Below are 22,800 nucleotides of genomic sequence, written 5' to 3'. Positions count from 1 at the left end.
GGGCTTTTGGTACAAGGATCCCATTGCACCTCTCCCTTCTAGTTAAGTGCAAGCTGACTGTTTTGAAAATGGGACTGGGAGTGGGTTTGCTTGCTTTGCTAGATTTGATCATCACTTTACTTAGGTTAAGTAAAATGGAAGATATCAGTGATGATCAAATCACCCACCCTCTGCCCCCCCACCAAAAAAAAAAAAAAAAAAAAAAAGAGAAAAAGGAAAAAGAATAGAAAAATTTGGGAAATGGGGTTTTTTTGCAAAGTTTCTTCTAGATCCCCAGTGTCCCATAGAATGTAGTTTTCACAGGAATTGGATTCCATGATGGTCTTCAAAATGCATTTTAATATGTTAGTGTGCTTAATTCCTGGGTCTTTGTCATACTGTGAAAATAAAAACAGCCTGTCCTGAGATATCAAGTCTTTTGTGCATAAGAATGAAATGGAAATAGCTGCCTTTGCCACGTAACTTTTACTTACTTTTATTAGTGACTTTCAGAATAAATAAATATAACACATAATAGGAAGAAATATTCTTTAAAATTAGACCAGATGTGAATACTTAGTATGAGAAAAACCTAAACAACTAAAACATGCAAGCAACAGGGGTAGGGGGAAATATTCTTCAGTCTATCATAAGCCAAAAGTTAAAGGGAGCAAGCCCAATTTATTTTTTCTGTCCAGGTCACCTTTAAATACTCTGGAAGGCTCATTGCATTTCAGTCATTAGATGATGAAAAAGGTTGTTGGCAAAGGAGCCTGGGCTGGAGTCATTCTAGAGCACGTGTCTTACTGCAGTTGCTTTGCAGCTACATTTTCTCTTGTATTATAGAAATGTTGGGCAGGCTTTTGTTTTTCTTTTTCTTTAGAAAAATAACATTTTGTCTCTAAGCCTCTGGTATGCAGCTTCTGGCTAGTAAGTCCAAGCTTGGGTTGTGCTGGGATGACAGCACAGGATGGTTAGAGTCATACACATGCTTGAGTCCTGCTGAATTTGGGCATGGAGATCCCTCTGGTCTGGGTCATGGATGGCTGGGATCCTGAAGATATTCGAAGGCCAAATGTAGCAAATAGATTTATATCCAAACCAGTGATTTCTTGGTGCTGAAAGGGGTTGGTTTTCGGATATAGCAGGATGCCCTGGGGATGAGATCCCAGATGGAGATGCTGCAGAGGAGGGAATGCTGCAGTGTGCAGAGAGATGGCTTGAATAAAGAGCTGCTGAGAAAAATCTGCTTCTGCCAGCTAAATGTGCTCATTTGCTGCAGGGCCCAAGTGCCCTGCAGTATGGCAGGGAGGCTTGCTCAGAGCCACAGCTTCCTTCAGCAGCTGGGCTTGTGCTTCTTGGTCAGATGAGGTGATTTTTGTCCATGGATGCTTAAAGTTAAACTGTAGCACAAAGGCAGACTACATGACTTAAACTCCTTCTGCTAAGATTTCTTCCACTCAGGGATCAGTAAATGTTGAGTTTGGTCTGTGGGCACATCTCCCCTGTTCCCTAACGCTGCCCTGGACATTGTTATTACCATCCTGTTTGCCAGCAGGAAGAAATTCAATGCACATTACTTAAGAGGCCGTGAAGGATGCTGCTACCACAGTGTTTCTTCATGAGTGAGGCTTTTGGGGATGAAATCACTTCTGATGTCGCCTAATGCCTGACTGTGCAAGAGTTGTCACAGCCAGGACGCACTTAGATTAAAGACCAGACTGACTTCTGCAGAGGGAAGGGGGGCAGAGGAAAATGCAAGGCACTTGCTTCCTCTGGCATGTCATCCCTCTGTTGCACTCCTTGCCAAAAGCTCAAGGTGAGGAGTAATGGCAGGCTGTCACCAAGGAGCCATTTGGCCAGCACTTGCACAAATGAACAAGTGGGATGAAATTCAGCTGTCTGACAAAAGCACAAGAGGTCTTGTGCTGCTGAGACCAGCGAATACAGCAGCTTTTTCTGCGCACCAGCGATCCCAGCTGGGGCTGTGCTGCTGCTAGGGGGCTGAGTTGTGCCTTGGGCCTGTGTCAGTCCCTCCTGGGATTTTATCACTAGGCAGCAAGTGCACTCTACGAATCCCTGGGACTTTTCCCTAGGACATTTTTCATCAGACAGAGCCCATGTTTGAAGACTTTCAACTGTAATGGGTAAGTGATGACACAAGAGTCAGGTTTGGAGGCAGCAAAAGCACCTCTGCAGAACTATCATCTAACCCCAGTCCTGTGTCCATATCCCAGGTTCTTGACGAAGCCCTGAAGATTTGCAATTACATCTTCACCGTTATCTTTGTCATGGAATCTGTTTTCAAGCTTATTGCCTTTGGGTTTCGCCGCTTCTTCCAAGACAGGTAACAAAAGATCCGTTGTGATCACGAGGTCAGCAGCAGGCTCTGTGGAGAACTGCCCACATTCCATGTCCTGAATTCCCATGCTCTGGCCCATACTGTGAGTCTGAAATGTATGAAGGGTTTTTGGAGTGACTGGTTGAAGGCTGGGCATGTGGAGACATGGGATGTAAGCTGGAGGATGGATTGTGCAGGCCAAGGAGTGGGATTGCACCATTTTGGCCCTAGGGAGCAGATGAAGCAGGGACAGATCTCCACCAAGCAGCCAGTTCTCTTCTCATGCCAGTTGCATGTCCACATAATCAAGTAAACCTGCTGAAGTGACAAAATTTTTGTAAGAGAAAGAATCTATCCCTGAGTGAACACAAAATCAAGAAAGGACCTGTCTTTAATGCAGATGAGGAGCAATGGATGACATGTCTTTATCACTCTCTTGCCTCACAAATACAAATTTTATGTCCTTGGTGGATCTTTCTCCTATTTTTGTCTTCTTCAACGTTAATACCAAAACCAGGGCTCGAAGCAGGCCTTCACATGAGCCCTTCAGCATCCAGTGGATGGTTCCATGCCTGTCCCCACATTTCGTGTGTCCGTGCTGGAATTACCACTTTCTCCAGCCTGGCACAAATCCTTGGGGCCTTTCTTTCACCAACACAACTTTTTTCTAAGTACTGGACATGGAGTCCTGTTCTCTCTGGGGCAGATCTCACATCGTGGTCCACAAGTGTCATGTCTGGAAGTGGCGAGACAGACAACACAGTGTCTCTCCTGAGGTTTGGAGTCTCTGGGTAAAAAATTTCCCAGCTTTTGTTCCTCTTCCCCTCAGTCAAGGGTATCTTTGGAATTGGCTGGTTTTCTAATGAGATGCATTAGTTATAATGATTTCATACCATCACTGCTTTTGTATAATACCCTTAGAAAAATACTGCAGATTCATTTGAGTTCTCAAACCATTGAAATGACTGGAATTTGTGTGAAACAGGCTGCCTCCCATTGCCAGCTTCTTAGTAGATGTTAAACTTCACTTTGTGTTGTCTCCAGATGGAACCAATTAGATCTGGCAATTGTGCTGCTGTCTATCATGGGCATCACTTTGGAAGAGATCGAGGTGAATGCTTCACTACCAATTAACCCCACAATTATCCGGATCATGAGGGTTCTCAGAATCGCCCGAGGTGAGAGGGATAAAGCAGAATTGATTTGTGTTTGAGGTACATGGTTGGCACCAGGAGAGAGTTAAGCATGAGAAACAGTCCTGGGGCACATCCCCATCCTGATGTGCATAGTTCTGGCATCAACAGGCTGTAAACAAATGAAAGAACAATAGGGGAAAATACTTGCAAGGAACCAAAAAGCTGAGCCAACTGAACATGTGTTTTTGCCTTAAGAGATCTTGAAGGCTGAGAGCTTAGAAATGAAGGAGAAGTAGCTGCGGCAGTAACTCCCAGAGATGTACCTGGGAAAATTACTCCAGTCAAATCAAAGTCATCTCTAACGGGGATTAGAGAACACAAGCTTGAGTACATTGGCTTTAAAAGATGAGCATCTAATAAATTTAAATTCCCATGAGGCTTTACATCACACCACTTGGTGACAAAGCATGCCTTGCCACACTGTATCCATCTGTCCCCTCAGACGTGTTCCCAAGTCAGGGAGCCAACTTCTTCAGGGATTGCAGCAGTTGATTTTTCAAAACAGGGAGGTGTCAGGGCCAAATGTTGAAGATGTAAAATGTGAGTGTTCAGCCCCTTAATGAAGTACTTCCAGGCCCTCCTGAAGGGTATTGTGCTCTGAGGAAGAATTGTTTCGATTACAGCCCTCATCTAAGCAGAGAAGGAGCTGGAGGAGAAATTAAATGCTGCTGTGTCTCAAGAGGGGGGAAAAGTGGGTTTTCTGTGCATTGGATTCCTTTCAGAATTAAAAATACATGCAGCTTCCAATTGGAAATGCAGCCTTCTGGAAGAGATGTGTAAATCACTCCTCAGTGAATCATGCATGAAAGTGGGTAGCCTGTGGAAGTGGGAAAGTAGCCCCAGGGCTGGGAAAGGAACTGCTCGTGATAACCAGAGGAAGGAGATGAGTCCAACACAGATAAAGTGGGGAAGGAAGAGCCAGGCAGAGTGATAACGCTTTCTCCAAGTCTCAGAGTAGGTGATGCTGCTATTCATGTGATTGTGATAGTATCCAGGCAACAAGGAATGATGTAAAAAGGCCAGGGACTGTAGCAGCTAATGGAGAACACTTGACAAGATTTCAGGTTTCTCTTCCTATAATCTGTGGCTCCTGGGAGAGGGACTGAGTTTGTGCTCCTGTGCTAATGCTGCCGTTTCCATACTGTAAATATGTTTTCCACAGTGCTGAAGTTGCTGAAGATGGCTGTGGGGATGAGGGCCCTCCTGGACACCGTGATGCAAGCGCTACCGCAGGTAACCCACTGCCATATCGAACCAGAGCTCCTCTGGCCCACAGCTCATTTCCTATTGCAGAGGAATGCTAATAATTTTATCTTTGCTGTCATTAGAGAATCACATTTCCCTCCCGAAGCACTGAGATACAGTCCCCACATTGAGGTCATTTTTGCCCTGAAGCAATTTAAGTTTTGGAATAAAGAATACAGCAAGAAACAGGTCTGGAACAAAAAAAAAATCAATGAATGTTCTTCTTTTTGTGTGTTTTTTCCCCCCATTTCTTTTTCTCTTTTCAGGTGGGGAATCTGGGCCTTCTCTTCATGTTGTTGTTTTTCATATTTGCAGCTCTTGGAGTGGAGCTGTTTGGAGACCTTGGTGAGTCTTCCCGTGCCAGTGGGATGGGTGGGAATGGTGTTGGAGTGGGGGGTCTCACAGCTGTGCTTGGTCTTACAGAGTGTGATGACACACACCCCTGCGAGGGGCTGGGACGGCATGCCACATTCAGGAACTTTGGGATGGCCTTCCTGACCCTCTTCCGAGTATCCACAGGAGACAACTGGAATGGGATAATGAAGGTAAGTGTTAAGGTTTTGTCAGCAAGTGTATTGCTGTTCTAGATGTGAAATTTGCCAAATCTTCTCAGTTTTCTTCATGAAAGGAGAACCCATTGCCGATTGTGGTTCATGCTGCAATCTCTTCACATCCCTCCATCTCTTAGTGTCATGGGTTAGTTGATAAGTTGGTGTTAGGTGATAGGTTGTACTTGATGGTCTCCAAGGTCTTTTCCAGCCTGGTTGATCCTGTGATCATTCCCCCGCTGTTTCCAGGACACACTGCGTGACTGTGACCAGGAGTCCACCTGTTACAATACCGTCATTTCCCCCATCTACTTCGTCTCCTTTGTGCTGACAGCCCAGTTTGTCCTGGTGAATGTGGTGATCGCGGTGCTCATGAAGCACTTGGAGGAGAGCAACAAGGAGGCAAAGGAGGAGGCAGAGCTTGAAGCAGAACTGGAGATGGAGATGAAGACCATCAGCCCTGGCCAGCACAGCCCCTCGGACATCTTTGCGTGGACAGGCACCACCAGTGGAGAGAGACCCGAGAGCCCCCGTGGATTTACCAATCCCATGCAAATCAAGGTGGATTCTCAGCTCTCACTAGCTTATCATATGGTGAGAATCTCTGTTGGAGGGTGAGGAGGGCTTGACCTGCATTTTTGTTGGGGAAGACTTGCACGAGTTGGTAATGAAAGACGCGTGTACCAGATGTTCCGGGCTTGTATTCCCTGCTGTCTGCTGCTGACTCTTGTGTGGTTTGGGAGCCAATGCTGCAGGGAAGAGACACCAGGCAGGTCTCCAGCCCACCTTGATGCATCTGTTTGGAGGGAGAGAGTTTTGCCATTTACTCTGGAGGTCAGCTCAAGCTACAGAGTTCAGAGCTAGCTCCAAATTTACTCTAATTCAGAGTTTTGACTGGTCCTTTGTGATAGCAAAATCATGAGCGTAATGTGTTTCCTTTTCTAATACAGACCATGAACCCCACATAAAAGCAGAATAAAACCTGGCTAATCTTTGCTTCAGTATTAAATTTGTTTTATGTAACCTCAATTTAATATCCATCCCCACAGCAGGCTTTTAAGAAAAGATTCTCTTAGCAAGATAATAATCCAGAGGAGACTCAAACCTGAGCTCACCAGAGCTGGTGGCAGAAGTCCCACTAGCAGAACCATGGGTGTAATGTGGGAGCTGCTACGAGCTGCACCACCTCTCCCTAAAGCACAGTTTTTGGATGAAGAATCAGTTTGAGGAATGAGAGGTGAGATCAAGCCCCAGACAAGTTATTTGGGAGGTCACTAAGCTGAAATTACTCAGAAAATACAGTCCAGCCTTTTTTAGCCTTAGCTGATTGCAAATTGGGTTAAACTCTATGCAGGCCTCATTAACTTTTATTACATCGTGATTTCACAACAGCGTGTCTTGGCCACAGCCTGAGGTGGACTAATGCATATTCTAATGCATAAAAAACTCATTTATGATTTTTAGTCCAAGGGTGAAAGAGAGTAAATCCCCACTTAATCTTTGCTTCAGCTCCTAAGCTAAGCTACTGGAAATTTCTGGTTCCTTTAGAATCTCTGATGTCTGAGATAGAGTCCAAAGCTGCTCTTTGGCTCAGGAAAAAGGAGTTCAGGGCCCTGTGGGGAAATCCAGATTTACTATGTCCTCTAGGAAGAAACGACACATCCCAACTGGTGCTGTATGTGTTGAGCAGAGTACTGGCAAACTGTCCTCAGCCCTGTTGTCCTGCACCAGCACTGAAACTGGCAAAAAAGAGAAATTGCAAAACTGTGAGACAAATCAGTCAGAATGGTAGCCTCACTCTGCAGTCTGTTAGACCTGCCTTCTCTGAAGGCAGCCTGGGAAAGGGTTTATTCCAGTAATAACCTTCAGAGTGTGTTTCTTGCTCTTTCCCCTCAAACAGAAGCCTCAAAAAACTCCAGGAGATCTTATTCTGACTATTTCTTTTCCCAACGAAAATCTTCAGGACAAATCTGATGCTTAAGCTTGATAGCAGAGGAATACAATTCCCAGGACACAACCCTGCAATGACAGCATGCTCTTTTGCTTGCCTCATTCCTGGCATTTTTGCACTGTGTGCTGATTGACTGCAGTGCTGGTCCTCATCTCATTGTATGCGTTGGGCATTCCCTACATGGGAGGTGCACCCTGAAATCACTCCCCTGCTGCCTGCAAAAGCCAGACCCTGCTCTGTACAACCCCAGTGCTGTGGCCAGCTGGTTTGACATTGGCCAGAGCAGCGGGGGCACCTCAGCCCATATCTGGCACACGAATTAGTGACCTGACCCGTGTCCATCCTGCTCAGCTGCAGCTTCTATGGACAGGACACTCAGCTTCTCTTCAGTCAGGTTATTTTAATTTCTGTGCCGTCTGGATATGGATTTAGGTGTCAAGTATTAGATCCTTCAGCTCAAAAGTGTGGACCATGTTTGTAGAAGTCTTGCAGCAAGTAGTGTCCTGTTGAAGTTGACAGCACCGATGGAAAAATGCTGCTCAGCCCCCAAAAATGACTGGCCATGTTTGATGAGAGGGAGATTGTCCCCAAGAAGGGCCCCGGGTGGGAGCAGCCATGGTCTTGGGACAGCTGCTGTCACCCCATCTCTTGTAATGGCTGGGAAAGCTGTCTCTGCTCACCGTGATATTACTGCACTGTTCTCTCTCCTTTTCTCCTGTCCCATTGTTCCTGTTACTGCTGTTCTCCTTGAACGTTTCCACCCTTTTTTTCCCCTTTCTATTTTTTTTTTCCTCATTTTGTCTGTTGGGTTTGATATGCTGTCCTTTTTTTTCTCTCTGTCTCTATCCCTTGCTTTTTTCCTCCTCTCCATTTGGCTTGCTGTCTCTCTCTCTGTATGCTATACACCATCCTTCCTAGGAAAGGCACTTGTTTGATACCATATCACTGCTGATCCAGGAATCTCTGGAAGGAGAGCTGAAGCTGATGGACAACCTGTCAGGCTCTGTGTGCCATCATTATGCCCTCCCAGCTCCCGAATATTACAACTCTGAGAACCAGGTTAATATTCCTAATTTCCTGCAAAGTCTCCATCCAAACTCAATTAGACTGAGACCTTTAATAGCAAGTTAAAGTTCTTTATGTAATGCAGTCACAGGGATTTGGAAGCATAAGTCACTTTGGCTTTTTCTGTGGGAGTAGATGATGTTGTGTATCAATGCAAGAGGAAGAGAACATGCTTGGACTTTCCCTTGTCAACACAGTCAGAAGTTTTTCATTGGGATTTACAGTTCATGGGTGTTAGAGGGGAAAAGTGCAAAATTCCATCTCCATCCTTCAGAGGGGTTCTTGTATTTGGCTTCCTGCTCCTAAGCAGGGCTCCACAGCAATGTCGGGGCACGTCTGCAGAGCCTGAAGTGTGAGGTTTTTCAGAGCAGAGCCTGAGCTGCTGGGATGGATCAAATGATCTCTGTCTTCTGTGCCTACTTGTACTGCATGAAAATCCAGTTTTGAAGGGTTTTCCTAAAGAGCCTTCTTGCAAATGGGTCACTGTAAACTAGATCCTCATCTCTGATCTAGTGAATTTAGGAGGGGAGGCAGCCCTTAATGATGCACTGTGGAAGTAACTGTGTGCTCCAGTGCTTTCTCAAGCAGACAGTGCTTGATTAAAATTAGACCATTTACTTCCTAGAATAAAATATCTATTTTTTAAAGTGCATTATTTTTTAGAGCAAATATTTTCCCTAAAAGACAGCAGTGATCATAGTAACAGTTCAAGCCCACCTTTTTTTTGCTGCAGTTGGAATTGAGCAAATTCCATATTTCTTGATCTCTTCCCCCCACCCAACCCAAAGCCCGGCTAAAAATAGCAGAAGTCTTGTTAAATCAGTGTGCTTGTTTATGAGCTCACTGACACTCTAAATTACCCAACTTTTGATGGTTCATTAGAGGAAAGGAACAAGCTTAGGTAAAATGAAATCCTACTGCAGATCTTTATATAGCAGGATTATATGTCTCCCTCTGATTGCTCCATATTGCATCCTAGGGTCTATTAAGCTATAGGAAGTGGTTGTCTCTAATAATTGCCAGAGGAATAGAGACAGTAGCTTTGGCAGGGAAGACAGAGGGTCAGTAGGAAACTCAGTGAGAGCTGGTTGAAAATTTTTTTGTCACAACATTTTTCACCAGAAAGTGCTGCTGCAGCAAAAAAAATGGGTTTGTTTTGACGTTTCTGTAATGAAAAAATATAGCATTCCAGTTTGCAATGGCTTTTTCTTTTAAAATTTAAGGTGCCCCCCCCCCCGTCTATAATTAAAACTGGTCTAAATCAGTTAGGAGTTTCCAACAAAATGTTTTGACGACTTCAAACTCAATTTTGGGTTTGGGAAGGCTGAAGTGGGGTGATATTTTGTTTACATTTTGGCTTTTCTGTTCACACCATTTGTCATGTTCTCAGGCAACTCAGGAATTTAGAGCAGTGCTGGGAGTTGCTGAAAGCAACCTGATTAATAGCAGCTCCCAGCAGGGCAGCTCCAGCAACCAGGAGCTGCTGGAGTCCACCATGCTCCTGCACAGCTTTTTCCTGGCTCTGGTTGGTGGGTCCCTCTTAGGGATTCCTGTCCTTAGGCCGGCAGCCTTCACAGTGATGCCTTTTAGGAGAGCCTCATATTAAATCAGGGGCTTCAAATCATCTCTCTTATCCATTGCCAGCAGATAAGTGTGCTAGAAGAGATATCAAAGCCTAGGTTAGATGAGAGGAGTCCGACCCTCTTACTTATCTCAACTGAATTTTGAGCCTCTCCAGGCTCACTCATCGCTGGGTTTGTTCCATCCTGCGGCTGCCATTTCTAGGAGTGAGAAAACCCAGTCCTTCAACAGCTTCAATGCAAGAGATCTGGGCCTCTCTGTTTTCTCTTGGAAGATTTATTGCTGCTGAAAGACTTTTCAAGCACAGAGGGTGGCAAAAAAATGCACAGTGAGAAATGAAAAGGAAGCACCTGGGACTTCCCTAGAGCAGGCAGCCCCTGCAAGCGTGAGCTGGGTTTGGAGGTTACCTGGTGAAATGCCATTCCTGGTGTCATAAGAACTGTATCCAGGGAGGGGATTTGGGGAGAACTGAGCCTGCTGCAGGGTAGACACCCCCTCTTACAGTGACTGGCAGCAGACCTGCTGCTCTGGGGGACATGCCGCTGTCCTCTTTTCCCCCTCTTTTTCCTCCAAAATCTGAAGTGACATTTTCACATTTCTTATAAAAAGACCTCTGTGTCTAGGGAGAGAGCTTCATCAATGACTCGATAAGGTCATTCATAGACTGTTTGAATGTTTCAGAGGGGATCCATTTGCACAAGATCCATGAAAACAGGAGTGCGGCTGTGCAGAGCCAATTCCCAAGTCAGGATTTCTCAATGCCAGAGGAGACAGCTGGGGCCAGGCCTGAGGGGCATTTAAAAAACACAGTTGGCTGTTTTAGTAGATCAGTTATTGGCGTCACTAATAGAGACTCTATAGCCAGCCAAAATGAGCTGAAAGCACCAGGAAGGTGTTTGCTGACCAAAATAAAGGTTCAAGTTTCTCCCTGTGCCCTTTTATCTGTGAGAAAGTGAATTATGGTCCCACCTGCCTCTTGGGGGGAAGGGGGGATGGGGGACAACCGGGGGGAAGGGGTCCCTGCAGCCTCCCTGCGGCACAGGGAAAGGCACACTCCATACCCCACCCAAAAATATGGTTTTGTTGTCAGGGAATCTTTGGAGACTCAACAAGTTAATCATAGAAACCAGGATGGTTATTGGAGGGAACAACTTCAGAGAAATCAGATCTTGAAATCTCTTGTATTTGATCACAGCCAAGAGGATTAATTTCTCTATTATGACAGCAGTGTTACTTTTGCTTCTTCATGTAGATGGAAGAACAGCAAAATACAATGCTAGCATTAGTGTATGGTTTTAAAACCCCTCCTGGATCCCTGGTAAGCACTGAAGTATGACTGTCCCACACCTTTTTTTAATTTCTTCATTATATTTAATTTCTTTAGTGTTCTGTCCTGGTAACAATGTGTATGACGTAGCTCTCCCACTGCAGGCATATTGCTTTAGTGTCTAGAAGTATTTAGACTATGATACTTTTTTTTTTTTTTTAATTTTATTTTCCAAAAATTTGTGTCCTGGTTTCTTATGTTTAATCATTTCTCCCTTTAGATCCCTCTAGCTGAGATGGAGGCTCTATCTCTGACGTCAGATATTCTCTCTGAAAAGTCCTGGTCCTTAGCTCTGACGGATGACTCTTTTCCTGATGACATTAACACACACTTACTTAATGCTCTGGAAAGCAATGTATATCCACTGGTCACTGTGTAGTCTGATGTTTACAGGGTTCGAAATACTGCTTCCATCTCTCTGCACCTACCTAATGGCATTTTCAGTTCCAGCCCCTTCCCAAATAGCACCAATCTCTCCCCTGAACAGAATGCTGTCCTCAATGCCATTAGGTCCTGAGTTTTGTCACCCTTGTCCACAATCTTGGCTCCTTGCAAGGAACGAGTGGTTATTTCAATTTTTCTTTCTGTGACTTATGTATAAACAATGTGTTCTTTACAAGTAAAATAAGTAGTAAAATAAAGAGGCTTTGGAAAGCATCAAGGTTGAAATTTTCTCCCCATCTGAAACAAATCAGTGATCCTGCATGAAGAGACATCTGTGAGCTAATGACCCATGTCCTCTGCTGAAGGGTCAGCCCCAACACTTTGATTTGGAATGGATTTTTTGTCATTATGACCACAGGCACCACAAGGCTTTTGGCATGACTGGTGCCAGACTGTTTCTTTTACAAATATCAAATGGGGATCTCCTCTCCAAGATGATACTTGTTTTGCAAATTCTTTCTTGCAGCCACTATGCTGAAAAAAAAAAAAAATTGACTATTCAGTGGTTTTTTGACTGACATAACCAGTATTTTGAACCCTGCCCTCTCCATCTCCTCTTTGAAGCATTAGACATTTTTAGCTGTGTAGCAGTCAAGTGCTTTTTTTCTGCTGTACAACAGACATAACTCCTTTCCCAAAATTTTAGATCATTCTTGTTTTCTTTGTTGTTGTTCATGTACCTACCTTTGAATGTTTGTGTTGTTCATAAATTTCTGCCATATTAGTTGACTTTCATCCTAATTAGCACTTATTTGAGAAAAATCTCTTAAACCGTGGCAATATTTCCCATCATGCTTCATGGCATCCTGTGCAAAAGAGTTTGGAAACTCTGTTTTACTTCTTATACGTGGCTTTTTGTTTCAAAATTAGTATGGAGAGTTGGACAGGGGAGAAACCCTCCTAGTTTTGAATCAGATTAGACAACCTTGTTTGACAGCACTGCAAAGTCTCAAAGGTACAGCCAGGAAAAATGTTTTTTCTCCCCTCTCCAAAAAAAAGCAAAACTGTGTTGAACAAAGGGTTTTGTGATTTTTTTATCCATACCAAAAAGTTTTTGGTCGCAACAGTTGCCCAAACCCCTGAAAAACTGCAAGCTTTCATTGAAATCTCTTCGAAATGCAATATTTTTACACTTCATTTAGATGTGGCTTTAGTTGAGAAATATTTGGATTGGGGTTTTTTTGTTTGTTTGGTTTTTAGTTTTGTATTGTTTTTTGGTTTGGGTTTTTTTTGTTTGTTTGTTTTTGGGGTTTTTTTTGGGTTTTTGTTTTTTTTTTTTTTTTGGTTCAAGGAAAACTTGGATTTGATTTTCAGTCAAGCCAAAACAACATGTTTTTCAAAAGTACCACAGAACCAAAAAGTCATGTGCTCCCACTGCTCTGTAGCCTGACCTGGGAAGATAATTTTGCAGCCATTTTTAGTGGTTTTCATGAATTTCACTCATGCAATTTGATGATCCAAAAGTGGAAATAACCCATATTGGGTCCAGTCAATGAACCTAAAGGTTCACTGAAGGTTGGATTTGGATGGGGTCTCAAATCCAGGTTCTCATGTTCAGATTCAAAAGAGTCTGAGTTTGAGATCTCAGGGTTCAGGCCACCTTTTCTGCTGTAAGCTCAGTAGTATGACAGCAGAACAGCATGGAGTGGGTAAAAGGGTAAGGCAGGGAGGGACAGAGAGGTTCCCAAATCCAAACTCTCAGCTTTACCAGCACAGCTTTTGCTCTCCTTCCCCCAGCTATATCAGGAGATTGCAGTCTCTCTTATCAAGTCTGTGTCCAAGCTCTGTACAAACCAGCAGTTTCCCAAGGACTGAAACAAATGCTGCGTGGCAGTGCAGAACTGTTTTGTTCATTAAATTTGAAACAGTGATCTCCTTTTCTTTTTTCTCTTCCATGACTTTTCTTTTTTTTTTTTCCATTTTTTTTTCTTTTTGCAAATTCCTTTTTAATCTCATCCTGTTTCTTGTGCAAATAAATGCCATCGTGAAATTTTGTTTTTATGACTGAAGGATAAAATTGGGATCAAAAATCTGTGTTGATTCCAGAAAACCTGTAATGCACTGAGTGAAGGAAAATTTTTTCAGAAAATAAGATCTAAAGTTTTCCAAAAATGATCAGCCAAATACTGTACTAGACTGCAGTGGCACAAACTTATTCCTGTGTTTTTCACTTGAGACATTTTAGCACTTGAATAATTGTTTCATTAGAAATACACTGGGAAGATGACTTTACTTCCATTTTTGCTAATACTCTCCAGGACAATAACACCCAAGAACATTTCTGGGATGGAGATATTTTCTTATGAAATCAGACCTGAATCCACTCAATATTGCCTCTGAGGCTGCCCATTCCAAGAGTCTCTTTGGCTGTAAAAATTCCACAGTCAACAAACATACAATAACCCTTGCTTGCATTAGATCCCTTCTAATTAGAAAATGGCTTTCACCCTGAAGCAGTAGGTTTAGATATCCTTTTCAATAAAATAGGTTTAGTTATTCATTATGTGAGAAGAAAATCCAATAAAATTGTGCTGTGAGCCAGAACAGAAAATATTTTTTATAAACTAGTTTTTGCATTTGGGTTTGGGTCTTTTTGTTTGTTTTTCTTTCTTTTATTGTTAAAAGAGGAGACTACTCACCTTTGCAAAAGCCTGTCTTGCTGATGAGGGCACCTAGAGAGGGTCAAAGTTCTGCCAAGCATGTGACCTTTGCTGACCTTGAGGCATGATGCCTTCTTTGCATACCTCTGAAATAGTCATGGTTTATTCCTCCCTTGTGGCTCCCTGTTTCTGTGGTCCATTGTGTGAGAGTTTATTGACAACCCTGACAAAAGGGGATGACTCCCTGATAGATCCATTCGTGCACCCTGTGCATGCCCATCATGCCATCCTGGTTGCAGTGGTTGTAGCTCACCTTGCTGGGTTCTTCTCCTCTTTCCCACCCTTCCACGCCTGCCTTCCTCACATTTTTCTTCCCCTCAGGCTGATCTCCGCTCCAAGGACGACACGCTGACCCTGTCCCCCAGCAAGGACCTGCTGAGCGTGAGGAAGCCCTCAGTGGGACGCACTCACTCCTTGCCAAACGACAGCTACATGTTCCAGCCACCCTACTCCAGCCCCTGCCCTGCCTCCCTGGGCGACAGGAAACCGGCGCACCACAAGTCCCAGTCAGGTACACCTCTCTCAGCTGGGACCAGAGTAGGATTTTCCAATAGAGCAAGAGTTGTGGTTTCCCAAGCTCTTCAGCAGGAAGGAGAAAATTGCCACTGGTTTCCAGTCGTGTGTTTAGACCTGTGGAATGGCTGTGAAAAGACCCTCCACAATTTACAAAGCGCCGTTTAAGATAACTCCTTTCCTCAGAATGTTTTGGCAATGTGACAGTGGCCTGGCTCAGCACTGATTGTTTCTTTCCTGGTTCCCTAACGTTACAGTCCCTACAGCCTGGGCTCCATCTGTCCCACCAGGCCCCAGAGGAGAAATCCCAGTAGAGAAATATTTCCTCCTGTCTGTTTTTTGCAGCATTACCTGTTCAGAAGCTTTGTCTGGGAACATCTATGAAAGATGGGAAGAAGGTGTCTCTAAATGCCTGTAAAATGAACATAAGTGTGCTGAATTGAGAGACATGTTGATGTGAGATGAATGGGAAAATGAGAGAGTGTGGAATTGTTCTTCCCAGTGTGCATGGTTGAGATATACACTTTGGAGCTAAATTCAGAGATATTCTTAGGTACAGGGAGGGCTCTCCCTGCCTGCACCTCTGTCCCTGTGCTTGCAGTTGCCTCCCAGGGCTTGTCCCTGTGCCCCCAGCCCTTCTGCCTGCCAGCCCTGGGGCTGAGAATTGAATGGAACCACCTTTAATTTGTCTGTACATGCCATCATTTTAGAAATTTGTCACCAATATGACAGGGAAGTTTTTACAAGCATTGCCATTTGAAGCCTCTAAGCAGAACATAATTTCAGCAATGTTCAGAATGGTAGGAGATTTGAATAGATTAGAAATAAGATGTTGAAATTTGCATAGTAATAAGAATTTGGATGAATAGCTACTGTTGAACAGAAGCAAAAAAAAAAATATGTGGGCACGAGGAAGGAAGATGAATCTGGTGTTGTGAGAAATCTCTGCCACAATACACAATTTTCAAGATCAAGAGTGGTGTCTTGAAGAACCTGTTTGCACATAATGCAAATGGTGCAGCTAAAATTCCATTGAAAGCAATAGCAAATCTCCCATTACCTTCAATTGAGCTAGAATTTATGGCTTTCTGTAACAATCAAGAAATTCCTGACTGCATTGAAGAATCATGTTTGCTGCAGAGGGAATTTCCAGTGCTTCATTGTTGACCTTTAATTGGGATGTATTTGCACCATCTTGAACAAAAACTACATCTGCAAGGGACTGGGTAATTTGTGAGTCCCTTCTTTTTCAACATTTCCCCTCCCAGTTTCAGTTTGGGGAATCTGAATAACCCTATCTGACAGCCCTGGCTTTCTGGGGACAGGCATTGCACCTTAAAAATCCACAAGAACAACTGAGGTGCAGCAGAAATACTTTGGAGAGGTAAAGCTGATGTCTTATAACCACAATAAGCAATTAAACTCTTTGTGTTTTTCTCCTGCTGGTGACATTCCAATGATCTTAAGAAGTCCAGAGTGCTGGGAGGTGTGTAAGGTACCCAAATTCTGACGTATCACTGTCCTCTTCCACCTACAATGTCACTGCTTTTCAGAGTGGGGGAAGTCACCACCACCTGTTTACAATTTGTAATATTATGGAGTGCATTGAAGACAGCAAGAGGTGCCAGGCGCCTCTAATAAATCACCACAACCAAGCCAGAATATTTCAAGCTGAGAAGGTTTTGTTGTCAGAAATATTGGCACTTGCAGGAGGCATTTGTTTGAATACTCCTTGGTAATGGGGCTGTTGCTCCGGGAAAGATTCCAGGACAAATGAGATTCTCTGGGATGTGGTCCAGATTAAATGAATTGTTTTGAAAAACATTGAGCCTGTGTGTGAGGAGAGCACACAGAGTTTCAAACCTTTTAGAAGTAGTAGCCAGCAACCATGAAGGGTCAGGAAGAGGCTGGAGAGTATGTGTTTCCTTCTTCTGGGAGGCTTTGCAAAACCAGCCTTGAGAGCTGCCAGGTGCTGTTCCCTTTCACTTCGTTTCCAGTGTGTGCATGCTGGTTTGGAGATCCCAGCAGTTGGTCTCCATGCTGGTTCAGGCATGGGGGCACCTTCTAGAGCCTTTCAAAGTCAGATATTTGCAGAGTTCAGAAGTGAGGCTGCCTGCATAGTTATTGGCCCAAAAGCAGAGATGCAGGTATTGCCAGTTCAGATGAACTTGTAGTTCCTTTTCTTCTGTTCTCAACAGGAGCTAATCCCGGTTGTATCAGGGGAAAATGCCAAGAAAAATGAAATAATAGACAATACTGGAGTAATTTATTAGTAGTTGGGAGGTTTTTTCCTAGTTCTGGAGAGCCAGTTGCTGAATTCAGTGGTTTCACTGTGCCTGTCTGATCCAAGGTGCAGCAGAGCAGTTTTCCCTGGGAGGTCACTGAGGTTGGGATGCAACCCTTGGATTAACACGTCCCATTCCTGCCTCTTCTTCCCCTTGCAAGGTTCAAAGGCATCGGTGCAGTCTCAGCCGGCAGACACCAGCTCCCTCCTGCAAATCCCAAAGGATCATTTCCACCATGGAAGAGCTCATGACCGTTTGGTGGGGGAGAGCAAGCACCAGGTCTTCTCCCAGCAGGCACACTCCCCTTCTGCTGAAAGGCTGCTCCGCAGACAGGTAAGCAGAGTTATGATCAGAAACCTGCTGGGCTTTTATATTGATGCATTTCCTGGTTAACCATGCTTCAAATTCAAGGAGGGATTCACAGAGAAACCTCCAGAGAGCTGTAATTCTCCTACAGAAATAACAAAATGGTTGGTGGTTTTTGATCTGAAAGCCATCCAGGAGTCTCCAAAGAACGTGCATGATGAGTATCATGTCCTTTGGCAACATGCCTAAATGTTCTCCACATTGTTAGTGCTTTATTTTTTTTTAAATCTTCTTCATAAATGCAGCCAAATGCTCCTCAGGGGCTCGTTGGGGTTGAGGAACTCATTCTTAACTGCTGTGATTTTTTCAGTGTTTGAAAGGACACGAGGATTGCAGGCTCCATCCCAGGCCACCCCTCCTCTGACTCCTCTAGTCATGAGATAACCAATTTCTAACCATAGAAATTGGTTATCTCATATGCAAAACCATCATAAGATGCATACTGGTTTTACAGTGAGAATTGAAAATTAAAATATTTTTTCATCAACTGTGAGCTTTTAAAAAGTTTGACTTTATGACCAGCAGAACATGTTTTATTTTGCAGCCAGTTTTATCTCTGGTTTTTGCCTGGCATTGATTTAAATCCTGATTCAATCAAAGATCCAAGGGATCTAATCAAAGATTCCAGTCTGGTTGATTGGAAGCATAAGTTTAGACTTATCTTTTTTTAGTAAAATACTTAAACTTGTGCTTCACTCTCACATTTTTAAGCATATTTCAATGATTGTGCAGCTGGACAGGGACCAGAAGCACATCTGATTCAAAAACTCTGCTTTATTCAGTATTTCCATGCCTGATTTTACATACACAAAGGGGATCAGTTCTATTTTTCAAAAGGAATTTCTTCCCCATATATTAATATTCCCATTTCTTTAGTCTTTTAATCAACATTAAGAAATTAGACAGTTGATTCATTAAGCTCTAAAAATGGATGTGAAGTACCAAGGTTAACAATTACATTAGGCTGTAATACTAAATTGACATAGGAAATTCCTTGCATGTATTCATTTGCATGGGGTTGGCCAGCTATCCCAATCACCACTAATGGGGAAACTAATTGATGTCATGATTCCAGTTCATAACCACTCTCTCTTGCTTTCTAATGAATAACAGACCCATCCTTTTGAAGGGATCTAGCCAGAATGAATTACCATGTTAGCCATCTAATTTTGTTCACATCTTTGATGGCTACTTTTCGTAGACCTTTTTATATGTTTGAGTCAATTTATTGCCCTCCTTTCCTCCCTCTGGCTGCTCATGCAGTGACATGAACATGCTCATGGAGTGACAGGTCAGAGAGCAAAGAGTTTTGTGGCAGTGAGCAGACACAGTCCATGGGCAAACCCATGAAGGGTTACCTTGGGCAGGCTCCTAAGCAGCAAGGAGCTCCCAGTCTGGCTAATGGGAGCAGTGAGGTTGTTCTGGTGATATTGCTATTACTGTTAGTTGCAATCTAGATGACCAGACACTGGGAAACTTGGTCCTTTAAAAGGCAAAATTCCCTTTACAGCCACAGCACTTCTGCTTGCTCAAGTGCTCTCTACTTGACTCCTTTTTATTGCTACCACTAGCATCTCACTAGCACATCAAATAGCCCAAACTGGCAAAGCAGTTTGGTTTTCAGTACCCATTTATCCTTATCTTTACATATACTGCATGCAATTCTGATTTGGCTTTTTTTTTTCCTTTTTTCTTTTTCCTTTTCCTTTTCCTTCCCCTTCCCCTTCCCTTCCCCTCCCCTCATGCCCTCTCCTCTCCTAAATCCATAATAGATAAACCTTGTCCATCACATACCTGGCCCTTGCACTTTCCCTGAGCATTAAAACCTGTGTGTTTAACCTCCCTTTCCCTCCAGAGTGCTGGAGAGCAAGCACAGCCCCCACAGTAACGTCCAGTTTAGACTCCGGGATATTTGACAATTAGCAATGCACTTGCAGAGGAAGATGAGTGGATCGGATGCTTTGGGAAAACATTCGCGCTGAGGATTGTGCTCCTTGGCAGTGCATGGCACAAAGGCTTTTCTCCAGAGGAATTCTGCCTGAAATTAAACCTATATTGATTTTGTAGTTCCAGGACTCTGTATCAAAGGTGTAGCCCACACCAAGGTGTGGCTGCTACAGGTGTACACCCCTCTGAGATGGCAGAGGGTCTTTTTATTTTTCAAACAAACCATTAAAACCAGTAAAACATTTGTACTGTTACTACTAACAACAACCACAGATGCCTGTTTTATAGAGAAAGAAAGAGCTGGTGGTGACTAATACTGTCGTGGTGTGCAACACAGGTTGGTGTGCAAGCAAAAGTAATGACAACCATTACTTTTTGCTTCTGTATTCAACTTCCATGTGGTCTCTGTCTCTTTTCAGGATATGAACATGATTTATGCTCCCAAATACTCATTAAAACTACTGGTGCTGAGGAGACCAGAATAACTTCACTCCTGACTGATTAGTTGCCAGCATTATGCTGTGAAATTTTAACTAGAAAGGATTCACCAGCACTGGATGAAATTGTTTGCCGTATTAAAAATTCTCTGAGCCATCCCCATTGACAAAGGGAGCACAATGTGCAGATGCTGCAATAGACAATGGTTTCTGTGTTTCTGTGCAGACATGGACACACTGCAGCTGATGAGGGCTTTTCTGGATAGAGATCATTTGGCTCAAATGATCCTTGTGGAACAATATTTATATAAACTGTATGATCATTTTGGGGCGATTTGTCATGAAAATATTCCTTAGCGTGAGGAATTTCATCATTTCATCTCCTTAAACTTTTCTAAAGGACTGGTACCAGGTGTATGTGTTTCTTTCAAATTTCCCTGTGAAGATTTTTATCTTTAAGATCATTTAAAAGTTTTCTCAAATGGATACTCTGCCTTTAAGGGCCAGTTAATGTTGCTGATTTATAAAGCCTTTTGACAAGGCCTTTTGACAAGTGAAAAGGCAAAGCCTTCAAACATGCCCAAGGTTCCCTCTGCCAGCGGGCACTGATGCTGAGTAAGGTAGGAAGCCTGAACTGAAGCATCAGAATGAATTGAAATAATTATGGATTATTATTAGTCCAGCTTTGAACTCCAGTGTTTCCAGCTCCTGCCATAAGATGGTGCAGAGTTGTGGCTCCAGCCTAGGGACCAAAGCCAGGGACAGGCTGTTGCTGTGATGCTGGCAAACAGAAAAGTTGCTCTGGTGTTGCTGGCTCTTGGGGTCCTATTCCAGGCCCTCAGCATCTGAGGGCTAGAGAAGGGAATACACAGGCTCACTTGCACATCTTTCTCTCCTGCTCACACCTGTCCTACTGAAATTATCGAGGGCTTTGCTGTAGACCTTCATCATTTGCATGACAAGAACATGAGTAAGTTTGAGTGTGGGCATTCTGGTTTTGCAGCCCTCCATCCTTAGAGGAGAAAGCTAAAGGTCAACCATTTAGGAAGAGTGAAGGTCTGTAACACAGGGACAAACCCACAGATCCCTGACAATGGGAACCAGTAGAACCCACAACACAGGTTGCTATAGGAGTCAATGGTCTGTGCTGAGAGATCTCAGCAGAGCTGAGTGCCTGGTAAATGCTGTGCCTTGCCTGTACTAACCTGTGTTTGGTCTGTCTCTCTCACCTGGCAACTCCTCTCCTCCCCAACCCCTCTGCGCTCTGATACAGATGGCTATAAGGAATGACTCTCTGGATAGCAAGGAGAATCTCCACACTGAGGTGAGTGAACTCTCTGACCCAAATGTTCCCACTGTGCCCAAGGAGGAGTCACCAGTGGCTCTGATGCCCTCAGAAGTGAATGAGTTGGCTGCCTGGAGTCGGGTGAGCGTCCATACGCAGCAGCATTCCCACAATCAGTATAATATTTCAAAGCAGGCACCAGCATCCTGTGCTTGTGCAGACTCGTATCAGGAGACCCCTGAAGATTCAATGGACCAAGAAGTATCTGAAATAAACAGCTCCTCCGAGCCTTTCACTTCAGAAACTTGCACAGCCTCGAGTGCCTGTTCGGAGGGTCAGCCTCTCACACCTAAGAGAAACGTGGGCAATACCGGCAACGTGGTACTGAAGGACCTGAAGAAATATCACAGTGTAGACACCCAGGGTCTGCTAAAAAAACCACCCTCTTGGTTAGATGATCAAAGGAGACATTCAATAGAGATTTGTTCCATAGAAAACAGCCCTCAGCACCATTCCACGTCCAGCTCCTCTGGCTTTATAAGTCAGGTGGTCAGTGAAATGGAATGCTTGCAAGGCACACGGCAGAAGAAGAAACTGAGCCCTCCTTGTATATCTATAGATCCACCTGATGGGCAGAGCTTGGTACCTAGGGGACCCCACAGCATCTCACCTGCCAGTGGAGACATTTGCTTGAGGAGGCGTGCTCCATCTTGTGAGTCCAAGGATTCCGTGGATATAGGGGATTCACTTCTTCCAGACAGTATGTCAACATCTCCTACCCCAAAGAAAGACTTGTTGACACTTCCTAGCTTTTCCTTTGATCAAACAGAATTGAACCCCTGAGTTACTTTTCTGTTGGTGCCAAATGTCTTCTTCCTTTCATGTAACAGAAAAAAAAAATTAAAAACTCTATACTCCAAAATGGCCCTGGGTAAAAAATTTCCAAAGAAAGATTAAAGAACCAGCTGGTTAAAAGAGTGGTTAACCTATATCACGCTTACTTAAGCATATGTTCTGCTTAGGTAAAAGCAATACAATGTGCAGAATCTATATGTATATTATATTTTATTAAATTAATTGAATCTAGTATCACGGGATGTAGTACATTTTGTGACTAAAGACTCATTTAATTTTCTTCTATTTTATGTATCTTGGAATATTTCTGAGATAAAGTTGGTTTTTATGAATATTTTAACCTAAAAAGTATATATTTAATCCCTTCTCTTTTTTTTTTTGTTTTGTTTTGTTTGGTGTGGGTTTCATTTTGTTTCGCAAAGCACAAAATGTAGCCAATTAGTGCATTACAGAGGAAATGTATCCCACAGTCAGCAGTAAATAAGGATTATTTGATGTAATATATTTTTCCCCTTGAACTTCAATGATATTCTGGGAAAACAATTGTTTGTGTGGTACAGAAACGCAGTTGCAATTTTTAAACAAAATATTCCAATCTTGCATAAAATTGACATTCAGAGTATGAAAGCAAGTGCTCAGACACAGGAAGGTCCAACATGCTGATGTCAGAAGATGGTGAAGGCAGAGCCATTTAACAGTACAAGATATTGAACTATGAGAGGATCATAGTGGATGTTATAGATCATCCACTGGCAACTCACAAAATCATGTCAAT

At 43.4% G+C, this 22,800-nt stretch overlaps 1 protein-coding gene across 6 annotated transcripts in view; it reads left to right on the top strand.

Moving 5' to 3' along the window:
* Nucleotides 1–22,257, top strand: part of CACNA1G (calcium voltage-gated channel subunit alpha1 G) — a 141,258-nt gene extending 119,001 nt beyond the window's left edge. For 4 of the 6 annotated variants that reach the window (XM_050981292.1, XM_050981289.1, XM_050981291.1 and 1 more), the window contains 9 exons: nt 2,217–2,326; nt 3,365–3,498; nt 4,679–4,749; nt 5,028–5,106; nt 5,185–5,306; nt 5,559–5,903; nt 14,659–14,848; nt 17,296–17,468; nt 21,159–22,257. In XM_050981292.1, the coding sequence (XP_050837249.1) occupies nt 2,217–2,326; nt 3,365–3,498; nt 4,679–4,749; nt 5,028–5,106; nt 5,185–5,306; nt 5,559–5,903; nt 14,659–14,848; nt 17,296–17,468; nt 21,159–22,013 (2,079 nt within the window). In that variant the 3' untranslated portion in view covers nt 22,014–22,257. Of the gene's footprint in view, nt 1–2,216; nt 2,327–3,364; nt 3,499–4,678; nt 4,750–5,027; nt 5,107–5,184; nt 5,307–5,558; nt 5,904–8,178; nt 8,320–14,658; nt 14,849–17,295; nt 17,469–21,158 lie in introns of all 6 variants that reach the window. The other 2 variants (XM_050981293.1, XM_050981290.1) reach the window with 2 other exon arrangements.
* The last annotated feature ends 543 nt before the right edge of the window (nt 22,258–22,800 follow it).

The sequence above is a fragment of the Serinus canaria genome, chromosome 18 (assembly GCF_022539315.1).
Source record: "Serinus canaria isolate serCan28SL12 chromosome 18, serCan2020, whole genome shotgun sequence".
Classification (NCBI taxonomy): Eukaryota; Metazoa; Chordata; class Aves; order Passeriformes; family Fringillidae; genus Serinus; species Serinus canaria.
Note: the sequence above shows the minus strand (reverse complement) of the source record. Positions and strands in the feature narration are given on the sequence as shown.